This window comes from Patagioenas fasciata, chromosome 9 (genome assembly GCF_037038585.1).
Source record: "Patagioenas fasciata isolate bPatFas1 chromosome 9, bPatFas1.hap1, whole genome shotgun sequence".
NCBI classification, from domain to species: domain Eukaryota; kingdom Metazoa; phylum Chordata; class Aves; order Columbiformes; family Columbidae; genus Patagioenas; species Patagioenas fasciata.
This window is the reverse complement of record NC_092528.1, coordinates 20,901,398-20,928,958: the sequence shown is the minus strand read 5'-3', so window position 1 is coordinate 20,928,958 and position 27,561 is coordinate 20,901,398. Positions and strand designations below refer to the sequence as shown.

At 39.5% G+C, this 27,561-nt stretch overlaps 1 protein-coding gene across 5 annotated transcripts in view; it reads left to right on the top strand.

Moving 5' to 3' along the window:
- The window catches only part of TBL1XR1 (TBL1X/Y related 1), a 114,031-nt gene that overhangs the window by 75,850 nt on the left and 10,620 nt on the right, over positions 1 to 27,561 (top strand). For all 5 annotated transcript variants that reach the window (XM_071812585.1, XM_065844394.2, XM_065844395.2 and 2 more), the window contains 10 exons: positions 17,152 to 17,254; positions 18,920 to 19,065; positions 20,497 to 20,716; positions 22,830 to 22,962; positions 23,133 to 23,274; positions 23,578 to 23,641; positions 23,743 to 23,840; positions 25,515 to 25,575; positions 26,655 to 26,776; positions 27,307 to 27,381. In XM_071812585.1, the coding sequence (XP_071668686.1) occupies positions 17,197 to 17,254; positions 18,920 to 19,065; positions 20,497 to 20,716; positions 22,830 to 22,962; positions 23,133 to 23,274; positions 23,578 to 23,641; positions 23,743 to 23,840; positions 25,515 to 25,575; positions 26,655 to 26,776; positions 27,307 to 27,381 (1,119 nt within the window). In that variant the 5' untranslated portion in view covers positions 17,152 to 17,196. The remainder of the gene's footprint in view (positions 1 to 17,151; positions 17,255 to 18,919; positions 19,066 to 20,496; positions 20,717 to 22,829; positions 22,963 to 23,132; positions 23,275 to 23,577; positions 23,642 to 23,742; positions 23,841 to 25,514; positions 25,576 to 26,654; positions 26,777 to 27,306; positions 27,382 to 27,561) is intronic.

Sequence of the window (27,561 nt, the reverse complement as noted above, 5' to 3'; positions counted from 1 at the left end):
ATTTTCTTATCTCTTCTCCGTGGCTGGAGTTACAAGGGAGATGATGTTACCTTGCTTTTTCTAATAAAGGGAAAATTCATTCTGAACGCGTCTGCCAACGGCAGCGCTTACGTGTTGTGCAAGAGCACAATCGACTGTTTGTTCTTTCAGCAGTAGATAACTGATACCACATTTGTATCTGTAGAATTTTTAATATATGCTGTAATTTAACAAATGTCTTGTGGGTGTAGCAGATGTATTTTTTTCCCTTAAATCACAGTTCCTTAAAGTTTTAACAGGCTCTATTTTTGTAATATCTTAGGTCTATAGAGGGAGCTTGTTTAACAAACCTTCTCTTGCAAGTAGAGCCCCAAAGGTAGAGAAGGACATTGCTGACTGTTCTTTGTGGCCTTGCTCTTGCAGGGAACTGTTGCTCTGGCTCTGCTCCAACAGGTCACTTAAGCAGTTGAAGTCAGTGGGACCAGAATATGTTTAAATATTCGTCTAGATTGATCCATATCTATGTAAACTTTCGCAAGCTCTTTTTGTTTGTTTACTAGAAAGAAGATGGGGCGTACAATAACTTCTTAATGTGATTCCCTACTCAAGAAATTAGTAGTAGGTCTTTCTGTATTGGAGGAATGGGGTGGGTGGGAGGCTTTCTTCAGAAGGATCTGGAGGCCCATAAGTTAGAGAAGCAAAACGACACCATTTGAAGATGCAAGCGAATTAGCGCAGAGAGTGAAGCCATTTTCCCTGCTGACATGGCATTACATTGTCTATCATCTAAAATATTTGGGCATGGTACTGTTCAGCATGTGTGGTTTCTGGCCCTATAGGTACATAGTACTTTGAGCATGCAGAAATAATGGGTGTAGACTTACATTAGAGTTTCTAAATCTTGGAGTGGAGGAAAATAGGCTTTCAGATTCATATGAGAGAAATGGCATAGTGAAGCTTTGAGTAGCATTACTCAATGTTAAACAGCAATTCTGCAAAGTAAAGACATCACAGCTTTATAAATATTGTAAGAAAAGAAAGATGATGGGAGCTTTTTGGAGTCTGAGAAATACTGAAAATTTTGCAAAATGTTCTGAGCAATTTGTGCAGTACTTATTAAAGTATAATGTCATCTGGAGAAGTCGTGGACTTCTTCCTCCCTGTTATCTCTTTATTTTCAAATAATGCTCCTGTTACTGGAAATGGGTGACCAGAATTTTTCATGCACGGACCATGTTATTCCAGTGTATAGGGTAAAGATAACCTGCCATCGTGAGTTTCTTTTTTGGAAAGCCATCCTATCTAATTTGTTTAAATCTGAGCTAGCAAAAGTAGTTACTGTGATTGCTTGATTATGTGAGAGAGAGCGCAGAGGTCATTTGTGGGACAATCTGAAGAGCGTTTCAGTGCAGCTGCCCACGTAACAGTAGCCTGCAGTTATATGACATGGTTACTTCCATCTCTGCTGGTGTTTTAACTTGACTAAGCAAAACTGTTTTCTCTACACAAGACTATGATCATGTTTCCAACTGCACCAGTGGAGGTGGGGCATCCTTATTGGACAGATGATGTATCTTCAGGTTTTGAATAGTTTGCTTCAAAGGGGATTAATTCAAAAATTAGTGAGAACAGGTGTCTGATGTTGGCCTGAGCAATCAGAAAGAAGAGGAAATGTCCTGGGTTTGAGCTTTTTATCTTAATTGGATCGTTTGTGACTTTCAGCCCATTTGATAAGGGTTTCTCCAGTGGGCTCTCCTGCTTGTACTATACAAAGCCAACAGTTTCAAATGTTAAGGGGGTTTATGTGTGTGTATAGGCACTCAGGAAAGCAATTGCATACAGCTTGGAAGACGCTTCCCTCATAAAGCAAAAACTTTATATAAAACAGGCTGCTTTGGTATAGCTTTTTTTACGTCCCGTGTGCTTTACAGAAAAGCAAAAATAGTGTTCTTTTAAACCATCTCTTAATATTTTTCTGAAACTCATTGCATATTCCTCTACAGGTGTGTTCCTTTTACTAGTCAGACCTTCTGTACAGTGCCAAATTAGCAAGAAGAACATTTGGTACGCTTCTTTAATCTTCTAAGATCAACAATGTAATTGCTTTCTACAGATACAGGTGACTTTACAATGTGTAGGAGCCATCTGGGGCTGTGTTATGGCAGCATGTTCATCGGATCTCTGGGAGCTTTTCCTTCACAGTTGTATAAATATGCCTCTAGACTTAAATACTGATGAAATATCAGAACTTGGCATTCATTCAAAGTTGCCCTTAGTTTGGGATAATTCGAGTTCGGTAAAATATTCCGTTTTCAACAGACAAGAGAAGAGGCTTGTTTTTATTTTTCAGGGCATTTTGTAAAAGAAAAGACTGTTCTTGATGATTCAGATATTGGAAAAATTCCCAGTTAAAAAAAGAAGATATATTGCAGGGTATGGAAAATCTGGTCAGGGATGATGACTGTATTGCATGTCTCTTCTATGTATTGTAGACATATCACCTCAGCATATATGCTATTCTTAATATTCTGCCAAAAGACCTTTCATACAACTTCATTTAGAGAAAAAAATAAGCAGATGCTGAAGGCAGGGAGGAGGGCCAACTTAATGTCTAGACAACCTTTGGAAGCATGAGTGAGTTTTTCATTACATGTATATACTTGAGGGGAAAAATCAATATTGTTTCTTATGGAAATTTGGGTATAGCTAATACAGGTGGAGACATTATCTACCAAAATACCTAGCTCTAGGACCTAGACAGTATAGTTTTTCGTCGTGACAACTTACACAGTCAAACTTTGAGATGTGGTACGGAGCAGGGTGTAGAAATGGAAAGATTGAACGTCTGCAGTGAAGATGGTTATTGTTACAAAAACTGGAAATTCTATAAATTAAGGAAAGCAATACTTTCAGGCTTGGAGAACAGTCTGTCCCTTGTTGCAGAGTTACTGGGGTTGAATGTTTTTGTTGGAGCTGCCTGTGTCCTGGTGAGGGTCTGATGTCTACAGCTTAACTTACCATGGCATCTGCACGTCATTTCATGGGCTCTCTCCTTCTTTGGTTGTTGTCTCGCTGCCACCTGGACCGTGTGTGGTGGAGGCAACAACAGCTGTGAGAGACATATATATAATCTCTGATAAAACCTGCCTTGGGATGACCATTTCCAGATCTGCCTCACTTGCCCGGCAGCTGTGGCTGGTGCAGCATCTCCGAGATGTCGCTTGAGTTTGCCGTTGTTTTGTTTCTCTATTACTTCTTAATAGACCACATCTAAATTGCAGATTTGTACATAGTGCAGTGAAAGAAGAAACAAGAATTTTACGTTGATCTTACATTTTTTGTAATTTTAGGTTGTAGATAGAAAGTAGGACAAGTACGTTGATCGTGCTGTGCTACAGCCCAAGACAAATCACTGAGTGATGTCTGTGGCTGCAAGCGGTCTTGTTCATGAGCAGCCATGCCCAGTCTCTTAGGAGGGCTAAGATCATGGCTATTAAACTCTTACTGTAATACTTGATTTAAATTTAACAGATAAGAAGAGCTTTGACTCTTTGAATATGAAAAATAGTGTTTATTTCTTAATTTATGAGTTTTGAGGGACGTGTCAAATTGGTCTTAGGAAGCACCCAGAAAAGGCAAGGATTTCACATCCTGTTCTTCATTAGAAGTAAATTCCAATAAAGCTTCTGCAAAATGTAGCTACCTAATTTCAAAGTCCTCCTCAAGTTAAATCTTGAGGTGCCAAAGTAAGTATGGTTGTTTTGTGATCCACTCCAACAGTCCTTTTTCTAAAATAAATTTGTAAATTTGTTTTAATTAATACATGTTTCTTTTCTGAGGAATGCTCTGATTTCATCATTTTGTCTTGCTAATTAGTCTTTAAAGAAAAAAAGAAAAAGCCTAGGTGAAGATGGTTCTATAATGCTATTTTGCACTTGATCTTGTTTGCATTGGTAACTGATTTCTGTCATTTAAGCTAAGACACTGCAATTTGATTATTCTGGAACAAAAACGTGCTACAGTTCTCAGCTTTTTAAGACTCAGAGCTGTGGTTTGCACATTTTAATACTGTTGAGTTTGGCTTTACTTGGGAGTAAAAGAAAGTGGTGTTGTGGGTGGTATCGGTGGAATGGTCATGAGGAAAGGGTGTCTTGTTTTGCAGATTGGCGATCTGATGAGGTGGGGTCGTGGAGGAGTGTGAGAGTAGCCATGTCTCGTGTAGATTTGCAAAGGGTTCTTTTTTTGCATTCATGTAACCAGTTGCAGAAACATGTTATGTATTAATTTGGTTTTGTGAAAAGTGTATTTTTTTTTTTTTATTACCTTTTTAAAGCCCTGAACTCATAATGGTTATTTACCTGCGGATTCCCACAAGCTCATTTCAGGCTGCTTTAGTAAACAGAGCTGGATGTGAAAATTCTTAAGTAAAGGAACGAGCTGAGTTTTTAATCTGAGGGTAAACTTTCTTAAACCTTCTTTAAAACTCTGTGTTCATGCATAATGCTGCAGTCAGTCATGAGTTACACATCTTTAAATCTTTTAGGTGAACATCTCGGGGCTAGAAAGAACTTGTCAGTTTACATTTAATTTATTCCAGGCTTTAGGATATGTTTTGTGGCTGTAGAGAACTTTGGACATTAAATATGATGAATGTTGGCACATATTTTCAATACCAAATTCTGCTCTCCAACTACAGTTGGATTCTCAGCATGTTTAATATCTGGGTTAATAGAGAAAAACATGTCTAAAGCACAGTGTACTTCTACTGTTAACATTCATAAGTACCAATCTACCTGTTTGCCATCAGTCTACAACTCGTGACTAGTGTTGTCCTTGTCCTGAATAGTCAGAAAACATTATAAAAACAAAATGAACCAAAACCCTTGGATTCTTAATATCATTAATTAGTTGTTTTCCCTGTCTTTAGGACACTGTTTGCTTTATTTTCCTCTCAATTAAAAAAAAAAAAAAATATCTGGCCTCCTCTTCAGTAAGTAACAGGTTCTGATGTAGTTGCTCTTGATTAATGTCAACTAAAGCTGGAGATTCTCTCTTTTGTTGTTAACAGTTTATATTTTCCTCACCTGAAATTGTAATAAATTGCAGCTTAAGGATCTTCTCTGCATCCTCTGATGTTGTTAGGGTATTTTCTTCCTTTTTTTTCACCCTGATTATGGTATTTTCTCACAGGGGTTTTACATTTTACCCTTCATTTTTCAGAAGCAGTGCACTTGGAGCTGTTAGTATTCAACAAAATATCTGCCTCAGGAAAAAATTGGCAGCTTTCATGTGCTCACAAAGGAATTCCGGGAAAATTATTTGTTATCCCCAAATTAGATGCTGCCAGAGTGTGTATTTCCAAAACTTCTTTTCTCATGGGGAAGGGCATATAAGAGTAGGCTTAACAATAGGGAGACCAAATGGGATAATCTTCATTTAGATAGATCAAACCCTCTTCACCTGCTCTGTGAACAGAGCATTTTGTTACTGTCTTCTCTTTTTTAACCCCTAATCAAATGGCATGTTTATATCCCCAGCACTGCAGAAGTTATGTGCTGTGCCTGGTAATGCAAGATCTTTTCTAAAGTGATGCATGAGTTGGGGAAGATGCTCAGAATTGAAAGCTCTTTACACCAGCCGGATTTATGGAGCATGCCTTCTGGCTCTTTCTCTGCAGAAAATGCTTCTCTTGTTCCATTTATGTGGTTAGTATTATTTAGGGTAGTTCTGTCAAATTCCGTGTTGAAAACCTGGACTTGATAGTAATTCTATAGGTGCTAAGAAAGCTGAGGTGAGTGTGTTCAGGCTCATACACTAAGGGCAGGGCAAATAAGTGGATGCTTTGCTGGAAAAGATGACATCTGTGTAGCTGTGGGTGTCCAGACTGAGGTAAGTGCTTTTGGTTTTAGTTTGTCTTTGGTTGTTCACTGGGAAAGACAAACTAGGCCCCAAAGACCTGTAGGAATTTAGGATGATTTCCTGAATAACGATAGCAACCTTAATAAAACATAAAGACCTAGCATTTCACAAAAAAAAAGACCCAATCTAAAACCATGGGGCTATGGTGGCCTTTAATGGGTGTTTCAAAGCTTAGACTCTAGCAAAATCCATTGTGGTGCAGCTAGTTCTCTCGGATCCCTGGGCCAGGGCTGCAGCTCAGCCTCACAGGTACCAGGGCACACCAGAGTGGGAGATTTGGGGTCTTTTTGTTTTACTTTTGGTTATGGTAAACTTACAGATGTGCAGTATGGGATGGACTTGAGGCAGGAGGTGCCTAACATGCGTTGCAGATGTTGGCATGGTGCAGAGGGATGCCCTGAAAAGATGCTGGCTGGCTCTGGCCGATGTGCTGTTGTCCCGGTGTCTGCACTTGTTCAGATGCTGCTAACTCTGGTCTCTGCTGTTCTTTGTTATTTTGCGTAGGTGTAATTCCAAATCACCTCAATTTGTTGTTGTTATGGCAGCATTAAAAAAAACCTTCCCGATCAAGAATAAGGGAACCCACTGCGGTAAATACACTGAAGTGAGTCAGACAAAGGCCTTTCTCCTGCAGGCACTTCAGGACGTGGCTCAGGGCACAAGGCTAAACAAACAAGGACAAATAAAATGAACAGGGCTTAGCTGGAATAGAAATCACTGTTGTTGAAGATGAATTGAATTTTATTCAACCACTGGAATTTTATTTGTGCAGAGTGTTGTCAACTTATAACAGAAAGGTAGCAAAAGAAGAACATAGGATAAGAAATGACTGAAGGAAGTACAGTTGAAGTCGATGCTCTTGAAAGCGGCTGGGGAGATGAATTCAGGAGTGCAGAGTACGTGTAGGCAGTGCGTGGTGAAGAGGTGAAAACCAGGGCAAATGCGTGACCACAGGCTCAAGATCGTGTGTCAGATCAAGCGGTGAAAGCCAGAAGATGGATCACCGGCTTGGGAAAGATAGCAAGGAACTGTGGAAGGGCAGCCCATACAGCTGTATGAAAAAACCCCCAGTCAGGGTAGGGATGCTATTGCAGCAGTGCAGACATACCTTTCCACAGATGCTTGTAAAAACTACATATGCTATTTATTACCATCAGGTAGCAATATAAATATATTAATCATAACAAACAGAGTCTGTGCCAGGCTGCATAGTCACTAATCACCATTCCACAACATTTCCAGACACCACAGACAGTTGAAAACCAACTAATTATGAAAGTCTGCCCAAACTTTGTAGTTTTTCATTGACAAATAAGTAGCATTAGTCCAAGCTCAGAATAAATCTTTTTTTGTATGCAGGGCAGCAGCATAGTGAAAAACTGTGTCACCGTCAGTGCACAAATATCCATCAGCTCAAGCAATTGATGTAGATGTAATCACCGTCTCTAACAGAAATAAAGTCAGGGTAATGGAACATTGTCACAGGATCAATGTCTCCTGTTTTGAAAATAAACCCACTCAGCTTTGCCTTTGCATTTATGTACCAGCAGGTGACCACATCATTCAATTCAATTGACACAGTCCGTTAGAGCCTTAGAGTGAGTGATCTATTGTGGAAACATCAGGAACAGCATATTGGGAAAAATGGAATATTCTTGATCAGACTCACAGGCCATGTTATTTGGTGGGTTTTCCAGCAGTGAAAATGAAAATAAATCAGCTGAGAGCAGAAACTTAGCACAGTATGGAGATCTTTAACCCCATTGAACTGTTTAATTTCTGCACATCCTTGATCAAAATTTTGGACCATAGTACTTATGCTTATTTTCAGTTATGTGTGGTCACAAAGTACACTGACGTTTTTGGATGTCAACTGTCCCTTACCTTCAGCAGCAGCTCTTGATAGGGCTCATTTTGACCGATTCAAGAGCTCTTCTCAATCAGTTATTTTCTCTGGAATTTTTACACAGTTTGCAAGCGAGGATTAATGGGTGTGCTCCCACATTCATCCATAATTGATTTTTTGCTAAGGTCTTAATGCAGCACAGGAGATTAGCAGTCATACAGTTTGCATGCTTAAAGTTGAAGCATACTGAAGAAATACATTGCATAGGACTTCAGACAACGTAGCAGATAATGCTGCTTCTAGTTTTCATCTTTCTGGCACTTGATTCCAGCAACCTGCCGCTATTCTGTGTCTCAATCTAGAGAATATTAGTAGGCCACTATTTTAGTACTTAATAAAGCCATTTAACAATTTTTACAAAGCCTTCAGAGAAAGTCTGTAAGTTTGATTACAAAACTCTTAATTTATTTCAGTTGGGTATTCCTGAAGGCTTGTGATCTCTGTCTAAAGGGACATCCTTCTAATTGCCTAAGAATGGAAGCTCTGCAGCTTCCCATGATGACCCTTCCCGTAAGACTTTCCCTTTTTTGGGACAGATGTTTCCATGTGGAGTGATGATAAGGACTTGTCTGGTAGTTCCCTCTCCGTACAGAGCAGGTACAGGTTAGCGTGCAGTACCTACAAGGTGGATTTTTCAGGTCATCTTCTGAAGTAATCCACACTGGCCAAGCCTGTACTACTGCTTCCCCAGGTAAATGCTAATTCTGGTGATCAGTCCCAAGCTAACCGTTTCTAATCAACTTTAGAAATGCCGCAATTCCAGTTTTGCTGCCAGAGGCATCTGCCCAGCTTGTGCACAGATAGGACAGTGTAACCCTGAAGGTCATCCTGTCCAACCAGGGGTTCTGCTTTTCTGAAAAATGCGTTTGGTCTAGATTAGCTGTTTGATCAAGGAGAATTTCATAATATTTGGTTATATTTCCCGGTATGCTCTGAAAAATATTTAAAGATCGAAAGAGGGCAGTGATTTAGGTTTTTAACAACCACTTTTGGACAGTTTTTATTTAATCCTAGTTTTCCATCATCAGTGGACTCGAGCTTTGTGATTAAAATCCTTCTCCTTGGCTGCTGTCAGGGGTGTGAGAGGGGATGTTGAGCCTTGGAGTTTTGTGTGGGGCCAAGGCGGGATGGCTTTCATGAAGTACCCAAGATTGAGGCAGGGCTTTCTGCTGGTGGTTTTACTGGCATATGGGTGCATGTTCTGAGAAGCCTTTTAAGTTTTGAAGGACTAACATGCTTGCTCCTGAATAAGATGTATCTGAACTACCTCTGTTTCAACAGTGTTCTAATTATCATGCAGAAAAGTTGTGGCTGGATAAAAATGTCTCTATTCATTGTATCCCAAACAGCTGAAAAATCTTTAAAATACTGACCTATGATTCATTTTTACTATTCTGATAAAGGAAATAAGGAGGAAAATCTCCCCCGAAGACATAATTTCTAGCATTGCATTCTAACAAGGAAAAAAGAGGCATAAGAACCTAAAGAGCATTGAATAAAGTGCCAGTACGAGAAATATCCCTGATTCTTTAGTCACTCAGGGGATTTACAAAATATGGCTGCTAGGAATCACCACAAGATGCCCTGTGACTGTCCAGGAAGATGTATTTTTAACTCTAGAAAGCATAGAAGTTGCAGCTTTGTAGCCATAGCCCTGGAAATATGATACTGAATATACTGTCGCTTGTGTCTCTGCTGGAACATCCGGAATCCCAGCCTCCTGGGTCATGCAGCAGATGACTTTGGGGAGGAGACTCATAGTTCAGTAATTAAATACTACTTTGCTCCAGGCAAAACCAGCAAATGGGCTTCATCTGCAGCTTAATTCGTAATAGTACTCAGGCCTGTGCTTGGCGTTTCTGGGGACTGGGAACTCAGATAAGTAGACAGTAACTGTTATTTTTAGCTAAGATTTTGGGTGGATTTTTTTTTTCCTTTTCCCTTTCAGGGCTATAATCCTTCTTTCTTCAGAAAATTTCAAACTGACTTTGTCATCTTGTAAGCTTCATACTCTCAAATTGGCACAGGAAGACAGAGACTGTTGCCATAAATTAGGTCACTAAGGCTGAATTAGAGAATACAAATATTTATTGCCTGAGCTAAGGAAAACAATTCAGATGAGGAAAGGAAAAAACATTTTTTTAGTATTTGGAAGTGAAGCTGTATTCTTGAGATTAAAAGCAAAACACTAGAGTTAGAAGATGAACTTGAGAAGCATCTGTCTTAAAATGCTAGCAGAAAAACTAGCAAATCTTGATCATATGGGAAATCAATAAGAAGCTTCATTAGTTAGAATTACAGATTTTTTTTTTTATGCATGTTCACATTTGACATAGATTATTGAATCTTAAAATTAAAAAAGGGCACATTTAAATAATAACCATTTAGAGACACAGGTAAAAATGCAGAAAATAACCTTCGTTTTGACATATGTTACAACAAAGCTTATGCATTTAATTTAAAAAATGTTTTCCTTTAAATTCAGAAGGTTAGAAAGAATTTCTAATTGCAGATTGTCAGATAGCAGGATAAGGGCTCATTTGTTTTGTGCCTAACACAAAGTTGGACCCCATCTCTCAAGTGGTGATGTGAAAGAGCAAATAGGATTGATTAGAGCAATAAGTTGATACTGTTAAAGAAAACTGAGCTTCTTTTCCCTCTTCTTAAAGTATGAGAAAATGTTCATTTTGATTGAAATTGATGTTTAGTAAACTCTTACAGAAGTATGTACAATGTTGGTCATACATTGCATGCTTGGCATGCAGGAACAACTAATTTATTTTGAGCTTTCCTTTATAAACTGTTTCTGAAGGGCTACATATACATAACTCTTCTGTGGATATAGTCTTACTGAGTTCAGCAGATGTTTGGGGCAGAGCCACCATCTCTTGGGGAAGAGAAGAGCCTTTGGAGAAGGCTTTAGTAGAACAGTAGCCACCAGCAACAGCATTTTGTGGAGGCCCAGGTGAGAAGTCCAGTTCTGCTCCCATGGCAGAGGTGGTATCTGAACAAAGTCCTGCTGAGACCTTGCAAATCAGGAGCTGGCCTGATGTGAGTGGTTGGATTTAAGTAGCACCTTTTTCACTTTATTCAGCATCTCTGAGCAGTTAAGTTCAAGCGGACTTGGTGGCATTGGTGCCTCACTGTGTTATAATAGAATCATAGAAGACTTAGGGTTGGAAGGGACCTTCAAAGCTCATCTGGTCCAACCCCCCTGCCATGAGCAGAGACATCTTCAACCAGATCAGGCTGCTCAGAGCCCCGTCCAGCTTGGCCTTGAGTGTCTCCAGGGATGGGGCATCCACCACCTCTCTGGGCGGCTGGACAAGAGATGGAGTTGACTGGAATGGCACTTTTCTGGGCTACAGGTATTGTCCATCCCTTGAGCCACCGTGACAGCAGTCACAGAGCTGTTGGGTTCAGCGGGTATGTGTGCCAGCCAGGGGGAGCCCCAGTGTTAGCTGCACAACAAAATGAAGGAAAGTAGTGTATCACATACAGGACTTCAGTTTCATTTTTAAGACAGGTAATACAGGTGTAAAGCAGAATTGTAATAAAACTTTCCAAAGGACTTGTATGCCCCTTCAGGTTTGTTGGGTGGAATTAAGACTAAACATTCTCAGGTTGGTTTGTGTAGTTTGTTGGGTCCTTTTTTAACCATCATGATCATTAAAAAAAAAAAAACCCAAAACAGTTCTTAAGCAGCAATTAAAAAATGGAATCACTGTGATGTGCACATATGCTAGCAAAATATTTTTCAGGTTTACTCATGAAAGAAGAAAAAATGAAAGGACTAGTGGCAGTATTTCTGTCGTAGGAGATGTATTGTTTCGGTAGCCAGACTTCTGTTTTCTGTGGATAAATGTAGCCGTCTGTTTCTGTCTAACATTAAACATTTTTCAGAGCTACCCAGAGCATTAGCTGTTTCCTTTAACATATCATAGTTGGTACCAAACTAATAAGGGGTGTGTTTTGGGGAATTATTACTCACAGCAGCCTGCCAGGTTTTTCTGCTATCCTGCCTAATTAGGATGTGTTAGAGCCCACCCAAAACTGCAGAAATGTTCCTTTCTTAGGCTGTTTGATGATACAATAAATCTAATTGTAGTAAATCTAACTCTAGTAAATCTACTGTACATTATGAAACTGTGATTAGGAGATACAGAGTGATAAACAGATGTATAAACTTTCTCTGCCAGTTCAGGTTTGTTAAAACCATAAAAACCAAAACCAAACATCAAAAAAAAAGCTATTAGGCCACGAGCCATATCGGGCAGCATCTGTTCTCTAGCATTTGGCATGAACCTGGAAGAAGAGCACAAAGCTGTCGTAAGCATGTAGAGTAGAGTAATAATTTGTCAGATACACAATTGGACTTGTACTGTTGGGCACCCATTAACCTGCAGGTCCCTTGTTCGTGGTAGTGGAACTTGACCTCATTGTAACGTGTTTTACTTGTAAATTTTACCCAAAGTGTGAAGGTGTGTGAATGATCCTTGAAGTCGGTGTGAGAACCTGCGTGCTGGTGTGTCTGAGTTACGGTAGAAACATCCCAGAAAGACAGGCACATTTTTGCTAAGTGGAAGCTGACTCAGAGTTGGTGTGTTGTCTTCTGGACAAGAAACTATATTTCCTTTGAAAAAAGTAGTTTCCAAACGACTTTTTGTGTGATTTCGGACATGGATTCAGAGTTGTGACGAGTGGGTCAATCTGTCTAAAGCACAGATGTGTGGCAGTTTTTTCCTGACTTGTGGCACATCTACTTTTTGAGTAGATCTTGAAGCAAACATCTGTGTAGATAGTTGACTTTTATTTCGTGATTCATATGTTTTATGCCTGATAAATTTTGGGAGCTCAGGCACTTTCTGAAGCAACATTAAAAATTACCCAGGATATCTTGATACTATGCTGACTCTAATTGAACAGTGGAATTGTAAAGCACAGGCTCATCCTTCAGGAGGAGAATCCTACAGATAACCAGTGCCTGTAGCTCAGTGGTTTTGGATGATCGAGGGAGAAAAGGGTGATGGTTCCGTACGCTGTAAAACAGTTCTGTTTGTGCTACCGCATTGCTGAGCATCGCAGGGATGCACGTTGGGTAAGAGAGCTGGAGCAGAGGCGTGCTGAAGAAAACTGGGTTTTAAGCAGTGGATATCAATCCTATTGTGGTCCCAATGACTTGGGCATGGTCAGTAAGCCCTTGTGCATACCTTTTTTTACCTGTTTTTTTTTTTTGTTGTTGTTGTTTTTTAGTTCTAGTTCTACTGTTGTGGATCTACTAGGAACTATAACAGTAGTGTGGGTGCATCATACTTTGGCATATTTCCTCTATATCCACAGAGTGTTTTGAGTAAGGCTTGCAATTTTTATGTCGGTCAGAAAAAAGAGCTTCAAGGATCTTGTTATATTTTCAAAATGGTTTGGGGAGATACAGGTGCAAATATCTTCAAATATTTTGAATGGGCCCTTTGCAAATTAGGCTAGAAGTCTAATTGCTGGGTAGCAATTATGTGTCATTTCTGCTTATTTTTGAATAATTTTTTTTGTGTCCTTTCTGTTATTTGTTTTTTTCTGAAATAAAGAGCAACGTTTGTATCTATTAAGTGCCCAAAATAAGTAGTCGACTATACGTGGAAATAGCAAACTGGGGGGGAATAAACTAGCATTAATGAAGTAGATCCATTGGTATGTGGGTATTCATGTACAAGTATGGGTACATACTTAAAGATTCTTTTTTTTCTTCTAATTTTCTTCTTTTTGGTCTTTCTGCCTCTGTGTTTCCATTTCCATTCACGTGAGACCAGCTTTAAGAAATCTTCCCCATCGCTTCCCAAACAAGCCCTGGGGCCTTCTTGGGACGTTAGGAAAAGTGGAGTTCACATGGTTTATGGTTTAGCGGGTTTAGTTTCTTTCCCATTCCAGTTTTTCTTTGGCAGATGTCCTTGGCAAGTTGTACTTTCAGCATGAAGCAAGGGGATGGCCCTGCGTGTTGAGCACTGAGCAGCACGGTCAGTGGTTTCCCTCTCCGTCCCACCTCTGCCCCGTCACCCTCATCCCTTGGGGTCATTCCTGCTGGTTATGTCCCAGGAAGGCAGAAGCGAGAAGGCAGCGCAGCTCACAGGGCTGGAAACAGCAGCAGCTTCCCTGTCCTGTTTAATGGGGTTCACACAGCTCCGAGGTGGCAGCTGGCTGAAGATGAAAAGTCTGCTCCCAGGGCTGCAGAGCCCTTTGGGGGCTGCTGGTTTCGCCCCTAAAGTCCGGCAGCCAGAGTCAAACCCGATATCAATTCAAAATTTGTCAAAGGGAAATAATTATTGTATTCTCTTCTACCTGTGTTATTTTCTCTTTAATGTGATAGCTTGCTTTTGGGATGGGAAGGAGGGTGGCTGGATGTCGCTTGTTCTTCTCACCATTCCTCCCTTCCCTGGGCTGTGTGATACCAGGGTGATGGTGGTTCCTGGGGTGCTGCCCGAGCAGCTGAGTCTGTGATGGGGGCAAATACAGAAATGAGTTCTCAGAAAATATAAATAAGCACCGAAAAAATGGATAAAGCAATATCTAGGCAAAAAATGGAACCTTTTGCACCCTTTTCAGTTCCATGTCCTTATCAGGCAAGCCATGTATTTACTGAACGCATTTGTGTTTTTCTGGTTGCTGGTCCCAAAGCCGGTGCTGCAGTGCCATCTCTCGAGAGCCGGGCAGGACAGCATGCGGTGGTGCTCGGCCTGGCCAAAGCATTGCCTGGAAAGCACTTAGAACCAGCCTTGGAAAATGATACTCATTTGACATGGGCAGGGTGAATAACACCTTTGACAGACGAGCAAGATGTTAGCTGTTTTGTTTAGCTATCCAGCTACGTAACAGGTGAATTTATGTGGCGTGTCCACAGCTCTGCTTTGAGTGGGGAGTCCTGTTTATATTAATAATGCAGGTCTTCTCTAGGTAGCAAATGGCACTCTCATCTGGCTTCTGTATTTTCATCTATTTTTTGGATGATGCAGCAATATTTTAAAAACCAGTAACAGACCCATGAAACAAACACTACCATTTGCGTGTGTGTGCAATGTGAAAAAAGCTTCTTTACAAGTCCTTTTAATTACCTGTTTGGTTTTTTTTTGGAAGGAAATGTTGTTCCTCTTCCTATAGAACTTCTGTGTAACAAACAGTCTTAAATAAAGATGATGTGCACTAGGTAGGACAGCAAAACATAGCTGAATAGAATTAGTGTTTGCACACAGCAGAATTGGTTGCTAATCCATGAAATGGCTAAAAATGACTTTCATTTTGCACACTGCTCAGTAAATGAGCCCTTAAGGCATATTGTAATTTGGCGGGTATACCTTGTACGTCAGCCATTGCTGGGGACTGTGGAGCAGTGTGATAGGGCTACTATTTTCTTTACAAGTTGTGTTGCACTAGCTGGAAGGTATTATACTGGAGAAATTACCTTTTCTGTTAAAAATGAGAAGGATTTAAGTAGCTGTACGTTTTGATTTATTTCCTTGAGAAACTAAACCCATCTTTCTCCCTCCAGCAGCTCAGTGTGCTTGAGCTGCTCTGTAAGCACGAGGTCTGGGTTTCTGTGAACGCGTGCAACATCACGTACGGCCCCCGTTTCCCACTCAGGATAACCCCGGCTCTCCCACTCGAGTCCCGCTGGCACCAGTTGGGTCCAAGCCCTCCCTGCGCACCTCTGGGCCTGTGTGCCCCCTCCAAACCCAGTGGGCAGCGTGTACTGCCCCCTCCCACCCCTGGCTGTTAGCTGGGTGTGTGATTTGGGGGTTTGGGGGTGTCCATGCGCTCATCGACTCATCAGGGTTCCTGTGTGGTTTCAAGCAGATGCTCTCCTTTTGATGTCCTAGTTCATCCTGGAGCCTTAAAGAGTTTAGTTGGGTCTTTACAACACTGTGGGACATTCGGAAAGTCACCTCTTGGAGAGCTCTTCTCACTGCCACAAATGGTCACAACTGACGAGTAAAATTTGGAAGTCAGATGATAAGAAACAGAGCGTGGTCATTTTGCCCTGTTTCCATGGGAAACCTGGCTAGGAGAAGAATCCTGGAGAGAACATATCCAGCAGCCTTGTAACGCTGATCATCTTTTCATTGTTGCTCACTGCTGTGTTTGCTGCATTCCCGCTTGGAGCAACAGTGGTGAAGGACTTGACCCTGCAGCCATGTAGCAAAAACTTGTTTGAACAATGGAAGACAACCTGTTTCTGTTCATCTTTTTTTTTTTTTTTTTTTTTTCTTTTTTGTTTTACATTGGATCCAGGTCAGAGTTTGTCACATAACAATAGCGCAGTTGCTTACCTTCTCTGACTCGTGTTCCCTAGAACAAAATGATAGTGGTGACTGGGTGAAAAGCTTTAGAGTCTGTCGATGAAAAGTGCTGTGTGCATACTGGGAGTAGGAGATGGGCCTTATTTCCTACCCTGTTCTGGAAGCTGATTTTGTGCTTGTTTACTAGATGTCATGGAAAGATCAGGATTTTAGTTTTTATATGCTGAGAAGTCATGAGAATGTTCTCTAAATTGAGGCTTTAATTTTCTCCTTCCCATTTTAGAGACTCTTGTTGCTTCATGTTTTCAAAATTTGTCATCAAATATATATATAGTCTGATACATTGTTTGTGTTGCTAAGTATTTACCATTGATAAAATCAAGGGAAAAATGTGTGTGTGTGTATATATCCCTCAATGTTTTTTTTTAAGTATTGATTAAAAACCTAGAGAAATGTTACTAACAATGCTCTGTTTAGTTTGTCTCTAATTTCAGTAATTCTTTTTGCAAAGCGTAATTGTATGGCTGAGATGTTTTCTGATTTTTAGTGAAAATAGTTGGGCTTTCTTTGAACAGATGCAGTGTTTTAATGCATATTGCACCTTTTTCCTAGAGCTGGAGTACCTGAAAATCGAAGTAGATGAAAGTGAGAACTTGCCTACGAACTATCATGCAACAAAGTTCTCCGTCTTCGTTAGCCAGGCACAGGAAAACACAAATTTTGAAAAATGTGTTCCATAGCAATTATATTGGTTAGATGAAACACACTTGATTATTTTTTAAAAACCTGTGAAATTAGGCCTTTTTAGTACTGATATTAAGCAGCCTATTTCCCCAGTCCATACCAATTTGCATCATTTGAGAATCCAGCCTTCAATATTTAATTAACTGACCTTTATGTTGTGCTGAGACAAACGACTTTTTAATGACTACAACAGACTTATTTGCATTATAAAATAAAACCATTGTATGTGCTGCCAGGGAGATACTTTCTAAATACAGCATTTGTTGAGAAATACGTATTGGGTACTAAAAATATTTAATTGACCTACTTTTTTACTTTCAGGGTTGTGTCCTTTGTTGTGACCTCATGGTTTAACTGGGAATAAAGATGAGTATAAGCAGTGATGAGGTTAACTTCCTGGTATATAGATACTTGCAAGAGTCAGGTGAGTTTTAACAATTGTTAAATAATGAATAATTTATTTGATACTCATCTGCAACTGGCTCTAGCAAAAGCACACTCATTTAATTATTTTGCCAGTAGGCATGTGCTTCTCTCTGAACTGTTTCTTGGTGATTCTTCTCAACAAGAGAATTAATTCCTGCCAAGTTACCTTCTGTAACTTAATCAGATTTAGTCATTTGGAGTCTTCAGATGGCAGTCAACCAACTAAGGACTCGCTTGATTGCTAGAAATGCATTTTCCTGGAGAGATCACTTCTATCTACCGGGTGATGATGACACTTTGCCACATTTACTTTGGGGCTACTTGAAGAAGAAAAAAGTATGACCACCAAAATAGTGTTTTTTCCTGTTCTGTCTTGGACCGATGGTGCTCCTGCAAGCTGGTCTTCTGTGGCCAAATTCCTTGCCTGAATGTGGCTGTACGAGGGTGGATGTTGCTGTATTTCAAAGGAAGAAGTGGCAACTGTGACCATATGACTCATATCACTTTAACCTAGATATAAATGAAGAGAATTTTTACAGGGATGACTCTTGGGTTCTCAAAAACCTCCCTCCCTGTAGGATGTCTTCTTGGGTGATTTTGTCCTTTGGTGTCAGACTGGCCAAAGCCTCCTGCTTCTTGGAGGAAGAGCAAAAGGCAGATAAATATTTTCAGTCTTGAAAACAAACTTTAGACTTCTGGAAAATGCATTTGACTAATGCAACATCTGCCCACTGCTCATGGACTTCTCAAATTGAGACAAGTACCAGAAGCAACATGGTGGATGGCTGAGTTTTTCAGTCTCTGCTTGTCAGGAGAAAGGAGAAATGTATTGTTCCACCTGAATTTGCTGAAACCTATTATATGTTCTTCTTCCAGTTGCAGATTGCTTTTGTCACTGAAGCCAAACCTACCAAATTGCTTTATCTTCATTGAAAGTTTGCTGGTAGCTTTCTAGTTACCTGACAAGGGGGGGGGGGGGGAAACACTTTTAAGACAAAATTCTGTGACAGTAAAGTTAATTTGCTGAAACAACTATTTTTCTCTAGGTTAAATTCACCTTTTCAGGGCAATCATATAAATAGCAAGCAACTACCAGTGCTGCCCTGTAACACCCTTGCCACTTCTTAATCAGCGCATGATAACGATGTAGTTCTAAGTGCCAAAACACACATGGTTATGGCAGCACTGTACCACAAAGTGAATTCTGTTCTACAGACAGATCCATTTTGCTTTCATGGGTAACAAATCAGTGAGTGAAAGTAAGAAACAAGTCTTGGTGTCTTGTGGAGATATATTCTATTAAATATGGTATATGATACAATACACTATGTAGAGTTTTAGTATATGTAAGTATATGTAAATGCTATTGCAAATTGTATATTTAAATTTTTATATTTACTTATGCACAAATACTTTGCCAATGATACTGTAGTTAAAAATTGCTGTGTTTCTATATAAACTATGTCTCTGTCTTTTTGTACATTTAAACTAGGAACATATGAGGGAAACAACAGAGGTGTCTTGAGGAGCTTTTTGTAGTTCCTAAGCATGCTGTAACTTTGTGTAATTTGCTTAGTTTTGTAAACAGAAGATCTTGCAGTAGCATGGCAAGTAGTGTTGTCTGTCTATATATCAATTCTGATATTTTTGCCTTTGTCTTCAGGGTTTTCCCATTCAGCGTTTACTTTTGGTATAGAGAGCCATATCAGCCAGTCCAATATAAACGGTGCTCTGGTGCCACCAGCTGCTTTGATTTCCATCATCCAGAAAGGTCTGCAGTATGTAGAGGCAGAAGTCAGTATTAATGAGGTAAGGAGGCTTTGCCCACAGGGGCCTTATGTCCTTGCTTGCACTAAGTTTGAATGTTAGTATTTTTTCTTAACTTTCTTGTATCCTATTTATTTACTTTTACTTCAGATTCCTTACTGCTGGTGTTCACCATGACTCCAGTGGTGGGACCAGAATGGAGTGACATAACTGAGTAGGGGTTCTGCCCAGTGCAGCCACACAACACCAGGCATGGTGTTCTGGCTCATTGCTTAAAGGTCCGTTGTCTGTAGAGTTCTTACCCTCATATAATGTTGAAGTAAACCCAAACAAGTGCAATAAAATAATCATTGAGACAAGTAACCTCTTAATTTTTGTTCCTGTAGACTTGCACTAGGGAAGTGGGAGAGCACTGTGCAGCTCTCATGTGAGTGATGTGTCGTTATAACGAAGTGAGGAGAGCCCACGGGTTAGGTTTCCCAATAGAGAGAGGGTTTCACTTTGTGGCAGTGAAGGTAGATGCTAGTTTGCTTTTTGCCTCTGCTGGCTAATTCCTCTTGAGCAGGATCTATTAAATTTGATGTTTAAATAGTTATTCCAGCAGTACAGAAAGCCATATATCTTCCTGCTTGATGCTGCAGATACTTGTCCTCAATTTCCATTCTCTTTTATGCCTGGAAGGTTAGAGGCCTTTGTAGCTGTCACTTATATTACAGAAGAAAACGATTTTTTTCCACCAGTTCTGCTCTTTCCAGGCTCCCTTAAGTCTGCTGTTTATATGTAGTTTTTATAGTCCCAGTGAAGCGAATTTTTTCCCTTTGGAAGCCTCAGAAAAATAAAGCAAGTGATTGGAATAGAAGAAGGAGACCCTATATTTATCACAAAGAATACTTCTAGCCCCTAAAAATAGGTCCTTACAAAGCCCTAAGCATATGTATAAGGGTATTTTTAACTGGGTCTTGTCCATTTCAGGATAAAATTCTTCCTTGTTGTTTGAAAGCATGCCAGCACTGTTTAAAAAGAGGAGGAAAAACCAGTCAGCTCTGCAGATAATATGTTTATGGAAAGTATTAGTCTAATAAGATAGAATAACTTCACAAGCCAGTGACCTGACTTGCAGTGTTTGCAGCTCTTCAAACAAACCATTAGATTTTGTTGCAGCCACTCATGTTTGAAATCATAGTCATACAGAGCTTACAGAATTTCTTGCTTTAGCAGATGATTTAGCAAACTCAAAGCATATACCTTTTAATTGCAGAAGCTCTGCTAGAGGCCTGCAGTGGCCACTTAAGAATAGAATTCTAATCCTAACCACAACAATGAGATACCACTTCCAGCACTACTTGTAAACTGTTTTATTATATTAAATCAAAACTTTTGCATTAGTTTTCCTTGGAATTTTTGCCCATAATGTTAATTTGTACTTGGTGTTGTCTTTTTTTTTGTTTGTTTTCTCCCTCTGCTGTAATTTAGGATGGTACCTTGTTTGATGGTAGGCCGATAGAGTCTCTCTCACTGATAGATGCAGTAATGCCTGATGTGGTCCAGACCAGACAACAGGCCTACAGAGATAAACTTGCACAACAGCAGGCAGCAGCTGCTGCAGCTGCAGCCGCGACAAACCAACAGGGATCAGCGAAAAATGGAGAAAATACTGCAAATGGCGAGGAGAACGGAGCACATACTATAGCAAGTAAGTTGAGATAGAAATGAACCTTAACCTATGTTATGTCATCTCTGTAATTTAATGTGTTGTTGGTTAATGAGCTCCGGTATGAGCCGGCAGACTGAGGTAAACATGTAGAGGTACTAGTAACCCTTCAGCTTGCAGAGGAAAACTTCATAACAGGTGCCACATCAATAGATGGTGTCTCACCTTTGACTGTCCCGGCTTTGATATTTGGAGTTGCAGGAGGAGATGCAAACTTCTGAAGTCATCAATCTGCAACATTCCGTTGACCAGTCTCGCTTCCATTGCGGCTCCTTTCCCATCATCTGGAGGTTTTGCACAGGACCTTCTGAGAACTCTTTGCTAAAGAGAAGAAATTGGAGACAACTCCTTAAATGTTGCACTTCCTCAGCTTTGGCCCCCATACAAGGAACAAGGAGAGGAGTCTGCTGGTCTGTAGCTACTTAAAACTGAGCCTTGCTCGTTGTGATCTACAAACTACCTTTGACAAGTGCTGTCAACCCTGGGAACCGCAGAGCTGGAACCAGCTCTCTGTAGGATACACTGCCTTGTGTTGAGAAGATCAGGACTGCCAAAACAAATCCTGTGTCTTTTGTCTCCTTTATCCATATCAGTTTTCATAATTTGCTATTCAAAATTATTTGATGCTACTTCTTAGAGGTTTGGTTTATTCCATCGGTTCCATTTTAGTTGTGATTCGTGAAACAGGTGGGTTTTGTCATCACTGGTCAGAGGAATGTAACTGACAGTCAGGTTTAGTATAGAAAAGTTCAGGGCAGACATCAAAATGGGATTTTGAACATATTGTTGTGGAAGTTGGAATTACACATTTGAGAGGGGGAGTTACAGCTCTTGCTGTAAAAGCACCTGAAGAAAAGACATTGCTAAGATAATATTCACATTAAGGCACGTACAAGTTTTGCATTTTACAGATGGATTTTGCTAGGGTTTTTTTATTATTATATATGATAAATAAACTGGAAATATAATCTTTGGCTTGAACAACTAAGATCTCTACTTTGGTGCTTTCATTAAAACTCAAACCAAATATTTACTTGTGAACTGGATAGAGTAAGCTGAAACTTCAGATCTTGGCTGCTGTTCAGTGTGATATACCAGCATCCCCTGCTGGCTGGTACACCAAATTATACTGGCATTGCTTCTCTTTAGTTGAAGCAATGTTTTATATGGTGTTCTTTCTTAAAAATATCTGCATGTTCTAATAGCCTTTTCTGTTTTCTCACACATACAAACAGCGACAGAAACCCTTGATGTTAAATTAAGCACAATATGTCAACTGGTTTGTTTAACCACAGTGAATAAATACAGAACAGGTGAACTGTTTGGTATTTTTATATTCTACATTTACACTCAGTGTGAATTTATTTTTAATAATAGAAAATGATTGATGGTAGCTGCCAAGAAAATTGTTTTGCAAGTTGAATTACCCCCAGTATGTTGTACAGAACAATGTGGATTCAATATCACTTCCATGCAGAAAGCTCCGTATCGCCACAATTCCATGGTAATTGCCGATGCAGTTTAAAAAGCTCAGTTGTCAGTTTACTGTATCACCAAATGTTATTATATTAATTAAAGCCATTTTGCAAATGAAGTGTCTGAGATGTAGATTCAAAACCTGTTTGACTGCATTTGGAGAAAAGAAAGATTTTTTTTTTTTTTTTAAATGGATGTGTCATAAACATATTTTTAAAGCACCAGATAGACTAGTAACATATTGTACTATGCAGCATCATGCCTCAAAAACTGTGCGTGCTTTTAACATCGGTGGTTCTCTTTTAACATAGCAAAAAATGAACTTTTGGCCTCAATTTTGAAGTTTCAAAGTTAAATCCGTTTGGATGGTGAGGTTTAGAAGGGCTGAGAGCTTTCTCACACTTTTGAAACTCCCCATCTGTTTGTAGTACTTCATAAATTGGAACTAAATAAATAAAGGAACATGACAGCTTTGTCAAATTTCGATCCAAGTAAATTGTGAATTAGTTGTTACGCTCATCCCAGAAGAACATAAACCATGCTAGTTTACAATGTATTGTTCTGAATATCCCAAAATATTAAAATCCACCTCTCTCTACTGTTGTTTCCCATAATGCAGATAATCACACAGACATGATGGAAGTAGATGGAGATGTTGAAATCCCTCCCAACAAGGCAGTGGTGCTGCGTGGCCACGAATCTGAAGTGTTCATCTGTGCCTGGAATCCCGTTAGCGACCTCTTGGCCTCAGGGTATGTGCTCATTGTGCTCAGAGTATTAGTGCTCATTGGTGCACTTCTGTACATAATTCCTGCCCCAGTTCCCTCTACATCAAATGCCATGTTTGCTCTCTGAAAAGGAATACTTTTAAAAATTGAATTAGTTGGGAGAAGGGGTTATATTTTCATTAACTGTTCTGTAGATCTGGAGATTCGACAGCACGGATATGGAACCTCAGCGAAAACAGCACGAGCGGCTCTACGCAGCTGGTACTTCGACACTGTATACGAGAAGGAGGGCAGGACGTACCCAGCAACAAAGATGTGACATCGCTGGATTGGAACGTAAGTACAAATGGCGGTGCTCAAAATACTCCCAAGAAAATTATACCTGTAATTTTTGCGTAGTCAAATTTTAAGTGACAGCAGCCATGCATCGTCTGCTTTGGCTCTTGAAATATTTCTATTTTTGAGTTGCATTGGATTTTCTTGCATTGTACTTCAGGGACTTCTTTTTTATACGTTGTAGTCAGTGGAATAAATACCGTAAATCTTACACAGATGTATTCTACCTGCAATTTGCTTTGTGCTCATTAGGTTTGAGTTATATATTAAAATAAATAAAAAAAATATCCTTTTTGCCGGCAGAGTGAAGGTACACTTCTAGCAACTGGGTCTTACGATGGCTTTGCAAGGATATGGACTAAAGACGGTAAGTGAAATGCTTATAATTTCCAGTGTATTTTCCTGTATTGTGGCTCACAGCATAGTTTTTTATTTTTTTAATGTATTCATATCAATATAAATTTTCAGGTAATCTTGCCAGCACCTTAGGGCAACATAAAGGTCCTATATTTGCGTTAAAATGGAACAAGAAAGGAAACTTCATTTTAAGTGCAGGAGTGGACAAGGTGAGATAATCTTTGATAAAATTAAAATTTCTTTCCTTCACCGTTATAATCTAATTGTAAACATAACAGAAAAGCTATAGAAAGTAAGTAACTTAAACTAAAGCCATGGGACATAAGTATGTACTTACAAACATGTCATGCTAAATATGTTTAAATATGTTTAAATATGTTTCCTGGTGTTTTATAGTAGTTTACTGAGATATTTAAGTGTATTAGATTTCAGTGTCCCTATATCTCTTCCCAGTTACGTTAGCGTGAGCTGGAGAGTGTGTGCATTGAATGCAGGAACATTAAACTTTTGTAAAACCAAATAATCTAAAATTTAGTGAAGCACTTTAAGCTAAGCCTCAGAGAAAAAATCATGCTGGAGGAGTAGGCTCAGGCTGATTTGAATATCAGTCAAGCCTGAGAATGATTTAAAAGGCTGCAGCTGGAACATAAGAAAAGTCAATATTTATGTGGCTGGGGAGGTGCCAGTAGAGGGATACCATGAAGCTCATTGTTTAACTGTGTTTTGTTTCACATCTCTAAACAAACTTAAAGACTCTTTAGGTCTTTAGATTCAAAGCTCTTGTTAGCATGAGAGATGATACAAATGGTAGGGAGGTTACATAGTGATGAAGAGTAGACTGAAATTCGAAGAGTTTAACTTTTCCTCTGTAACCGATTCAGGGTGCAGAAGCAAATACAGGATTTCTCTTGATAAAACTGGTAGGCTCAGCAAGACCACAGGTCCACAGTACTTAAAACTCGCAGTGTCACTGTGGAGTAGTAGATTTTCTCCTTTATTTTTTTCCAATATGGATTTAACCTGGTGTGCTTTTGTGCCCAGCTTTATAAATGCTTGTGCTGCCACAAAAGAGGGAAAAGCAGATATCTCGAATCATGGAAAAGATGAGTTGTTTCCTTTGGCAGCCATAATGCCTGTGCCAGTTTTTAAATCTGTGGAGGTACCATATTAATTTGCATCAAAAATATTCTGGAAGAGATAGAAGCTTGTTGTTTCAGTTAATAAAACTCCTTGGAGAAAGCAACTGAGATTATGCTTTGGAAAGTGTTCTGCATGAGCAGAAAGATTGACTCAACCTTACACTTCTTTTCCATTAATAATTCGTGTGGTCAGTTCATGCTGCCGCTGAATTCAGTGTCAACGTTTTGTCATGTTGAATTTCATTCATCAGGAAGGTATCAGAAGTATTGGCAGAGAAGAATTACACCCTTAAATTTTTCTTATTCTTAACTATGAGACTAAATGTTTATATAAAAGATCTCCTTAGGGACAACTGAGTGTTTGAAATTACAATTTGAATACATAGGTGTGTGTAAGAGATTACTAGAATATAAATAGGGCTAAGGAGATAAATAGTTTAATTTTTGCTTTTTTTTTTTTTAATAAAAAAGAAAAGCCCACAACTCCCTCCTTCCATCCAGACCCCAAGATGTTGTAATAAACACCTTTCTAATATTAAAGCATGTTAAGGTTCTCTACTGTTGTCTGTACATCTACTACAGTTTCCTTTAATACTGGGTGAAACGCTAGAAATACATAATTGGGAGCAGATTTGAACTAGGAGGAGTCAGCTAGGTAGTCTGGTACATGTGAATGGCAGTAGTTGTGGGGAAATTAGCAATTTGTACAGATTTATTTATTGGTTTTTTATCTGTTTACTACAGACCACAATTATTTGGGATGCCCACACTGGCGAAGCCAAGCAGCAGTTTCCTTTTCATTCTGGTAAGTCTCGATTGTCATCAGAAAAGACAAAAAAGGTGTTATTTATTTAAAAACATAAATCTGAAGCTTATGGAGCTTATTTACACTATTTTAAAGTCTTAGAGGCACTCTTTGGATACTGACTGTCATATTCATGGTCTTATGAATTTTGAGACTGTAAACACAGATAGAATTGTTCTGATTTAAAACTCACAATTTTATTGCAGTTCCATGAAGTCATAAGAGTTGATCCAAATATTACCCACTTTCTGCAGCTCCGTGCTGCCTGCTGTGCTGTCCCCACTTTCTTTGGCCGCAAACCAGCTGACAGGCTGTTTCCTGGCCCGCTGGGATGGGAGTGCAGCCTATCGGGGGTCAGACAAATTGCTGTGTGGGCTACACACTGTGCAAGCCTGCCAGAATCAGCTGGAAAATACAATGGAGAGGATGACGAACGTGTCGTTGAAGGACCTTTAAGGAATGTGTCTTGTTTCCACTTTTTATTCTACTCACACTACGTTTTCAGTGGCACAACAGCAATCAAAAACATCAATTCTTGGTTTACTTCAAGCAATTCTGCATACTATCTGCCATAAATATCTCAGCCTGACCAAACAGAATATGTCACCAGTGATTAAACTTCGAGTTACCACACCTAATAATGCTGAAATTAAGAAAGAAAATAAAGCATTACCTTTCTCTGGCTGCCATCTATGAACACAAGCATGGGCTGTTAGTGGAGACGAGCTCATGCATGATAGTGGGTTGTGAGGGAACCTGCTCCTCATGCTGACTCCTGAGATTTCTTTTCAGATGCATGAACTACAGCTTGTCCTGCTGCACTGTCTTCTATATAAGTGTTTAATTTCAGATATGTTCCATGTTTTAATGACTTCTATTAGACTTTATTTCATTTATTTGTGTAAGGCAGGTTTTGGCTTCATTTCTCACTGTTCATAGTGTTTGATGACCTCGAACTGCTGTAAAATTAGTGGTTGCATCCTGTTGGCATATGTTCTAAGGTGGTGCATGCTAAATTTGCAAATCAAACTTCTGCAGAATGCATAGCATAGTTTTAAATATCTTTCTTTTTCTTTCAGCACCAGCATTAGATGTTGATTGGCAGAGTAACAACACGTTTGCCTCTTGCAGTACAGACATGTGTATTCATGTCTGCAAACTAGGACAAGATAGGCCCATCAAAACCTTCCAGGGTCATACAGTAAGTACTGGAAATCTGGGGGTTGCTATAGGATGTTTTTGTTAGTGAGAGACTGGGGACCCAGTATACTTTCCGGTGTGCAGCACTCACATAATCGTAGAAACATTTGGGTTGGATGGGGCCTTTAAAGGTTATCTAGTAATGGCAATATACATACATATGCAGTTAGTTGTAGTTAAGGTCATATGGTAACCATATTCTCTATTGTTATTAGAACAATTCTGACTCCCATGTGCAGCTTTTTTTACCAGTGCCAGGCTGGCATAGCGAAAGTGAGCTTTAGAAGGAGAAATATGATAACTGTAAGGCTCTGCTGTGCACAGCCTGTGTTGTGTAAGAACATGCATGCGGAAATGCGGTGAACAGGCATTTAAAAGTTGTTATGGAAGGCGTAGCTAGGAATGAAAATTAAATGTTAAAATACTGACAATTATACAAATACTCATAACTGCTGTCCAACTTTATCTTTTGTAAGCTGTCATTTGTAATGGAAGTGAAGACTCCAACTTATTCTCACTGTTCAATTTTAGAATGAAGTAAATGCAATCAAATGGGATCCAACTGGTAATCTTCTGGCATCCTGCTCTGATGATATGACTCTAAAGGTAATGTCAGTTCTGGTGCTGGCTCTTGTCTTTGTAGGACTCTGGAATGCAGACCGTTAGCTCGGGCAGTCCAGCGGTGTCACTGTACTGGCCATGTTGTCTAATATTTGTTCTTTTTTAATATAACAAGATTAGGCAACCCTAGCAAATTGTTGTTAATCAAAGCCAAGATTTGGTCCA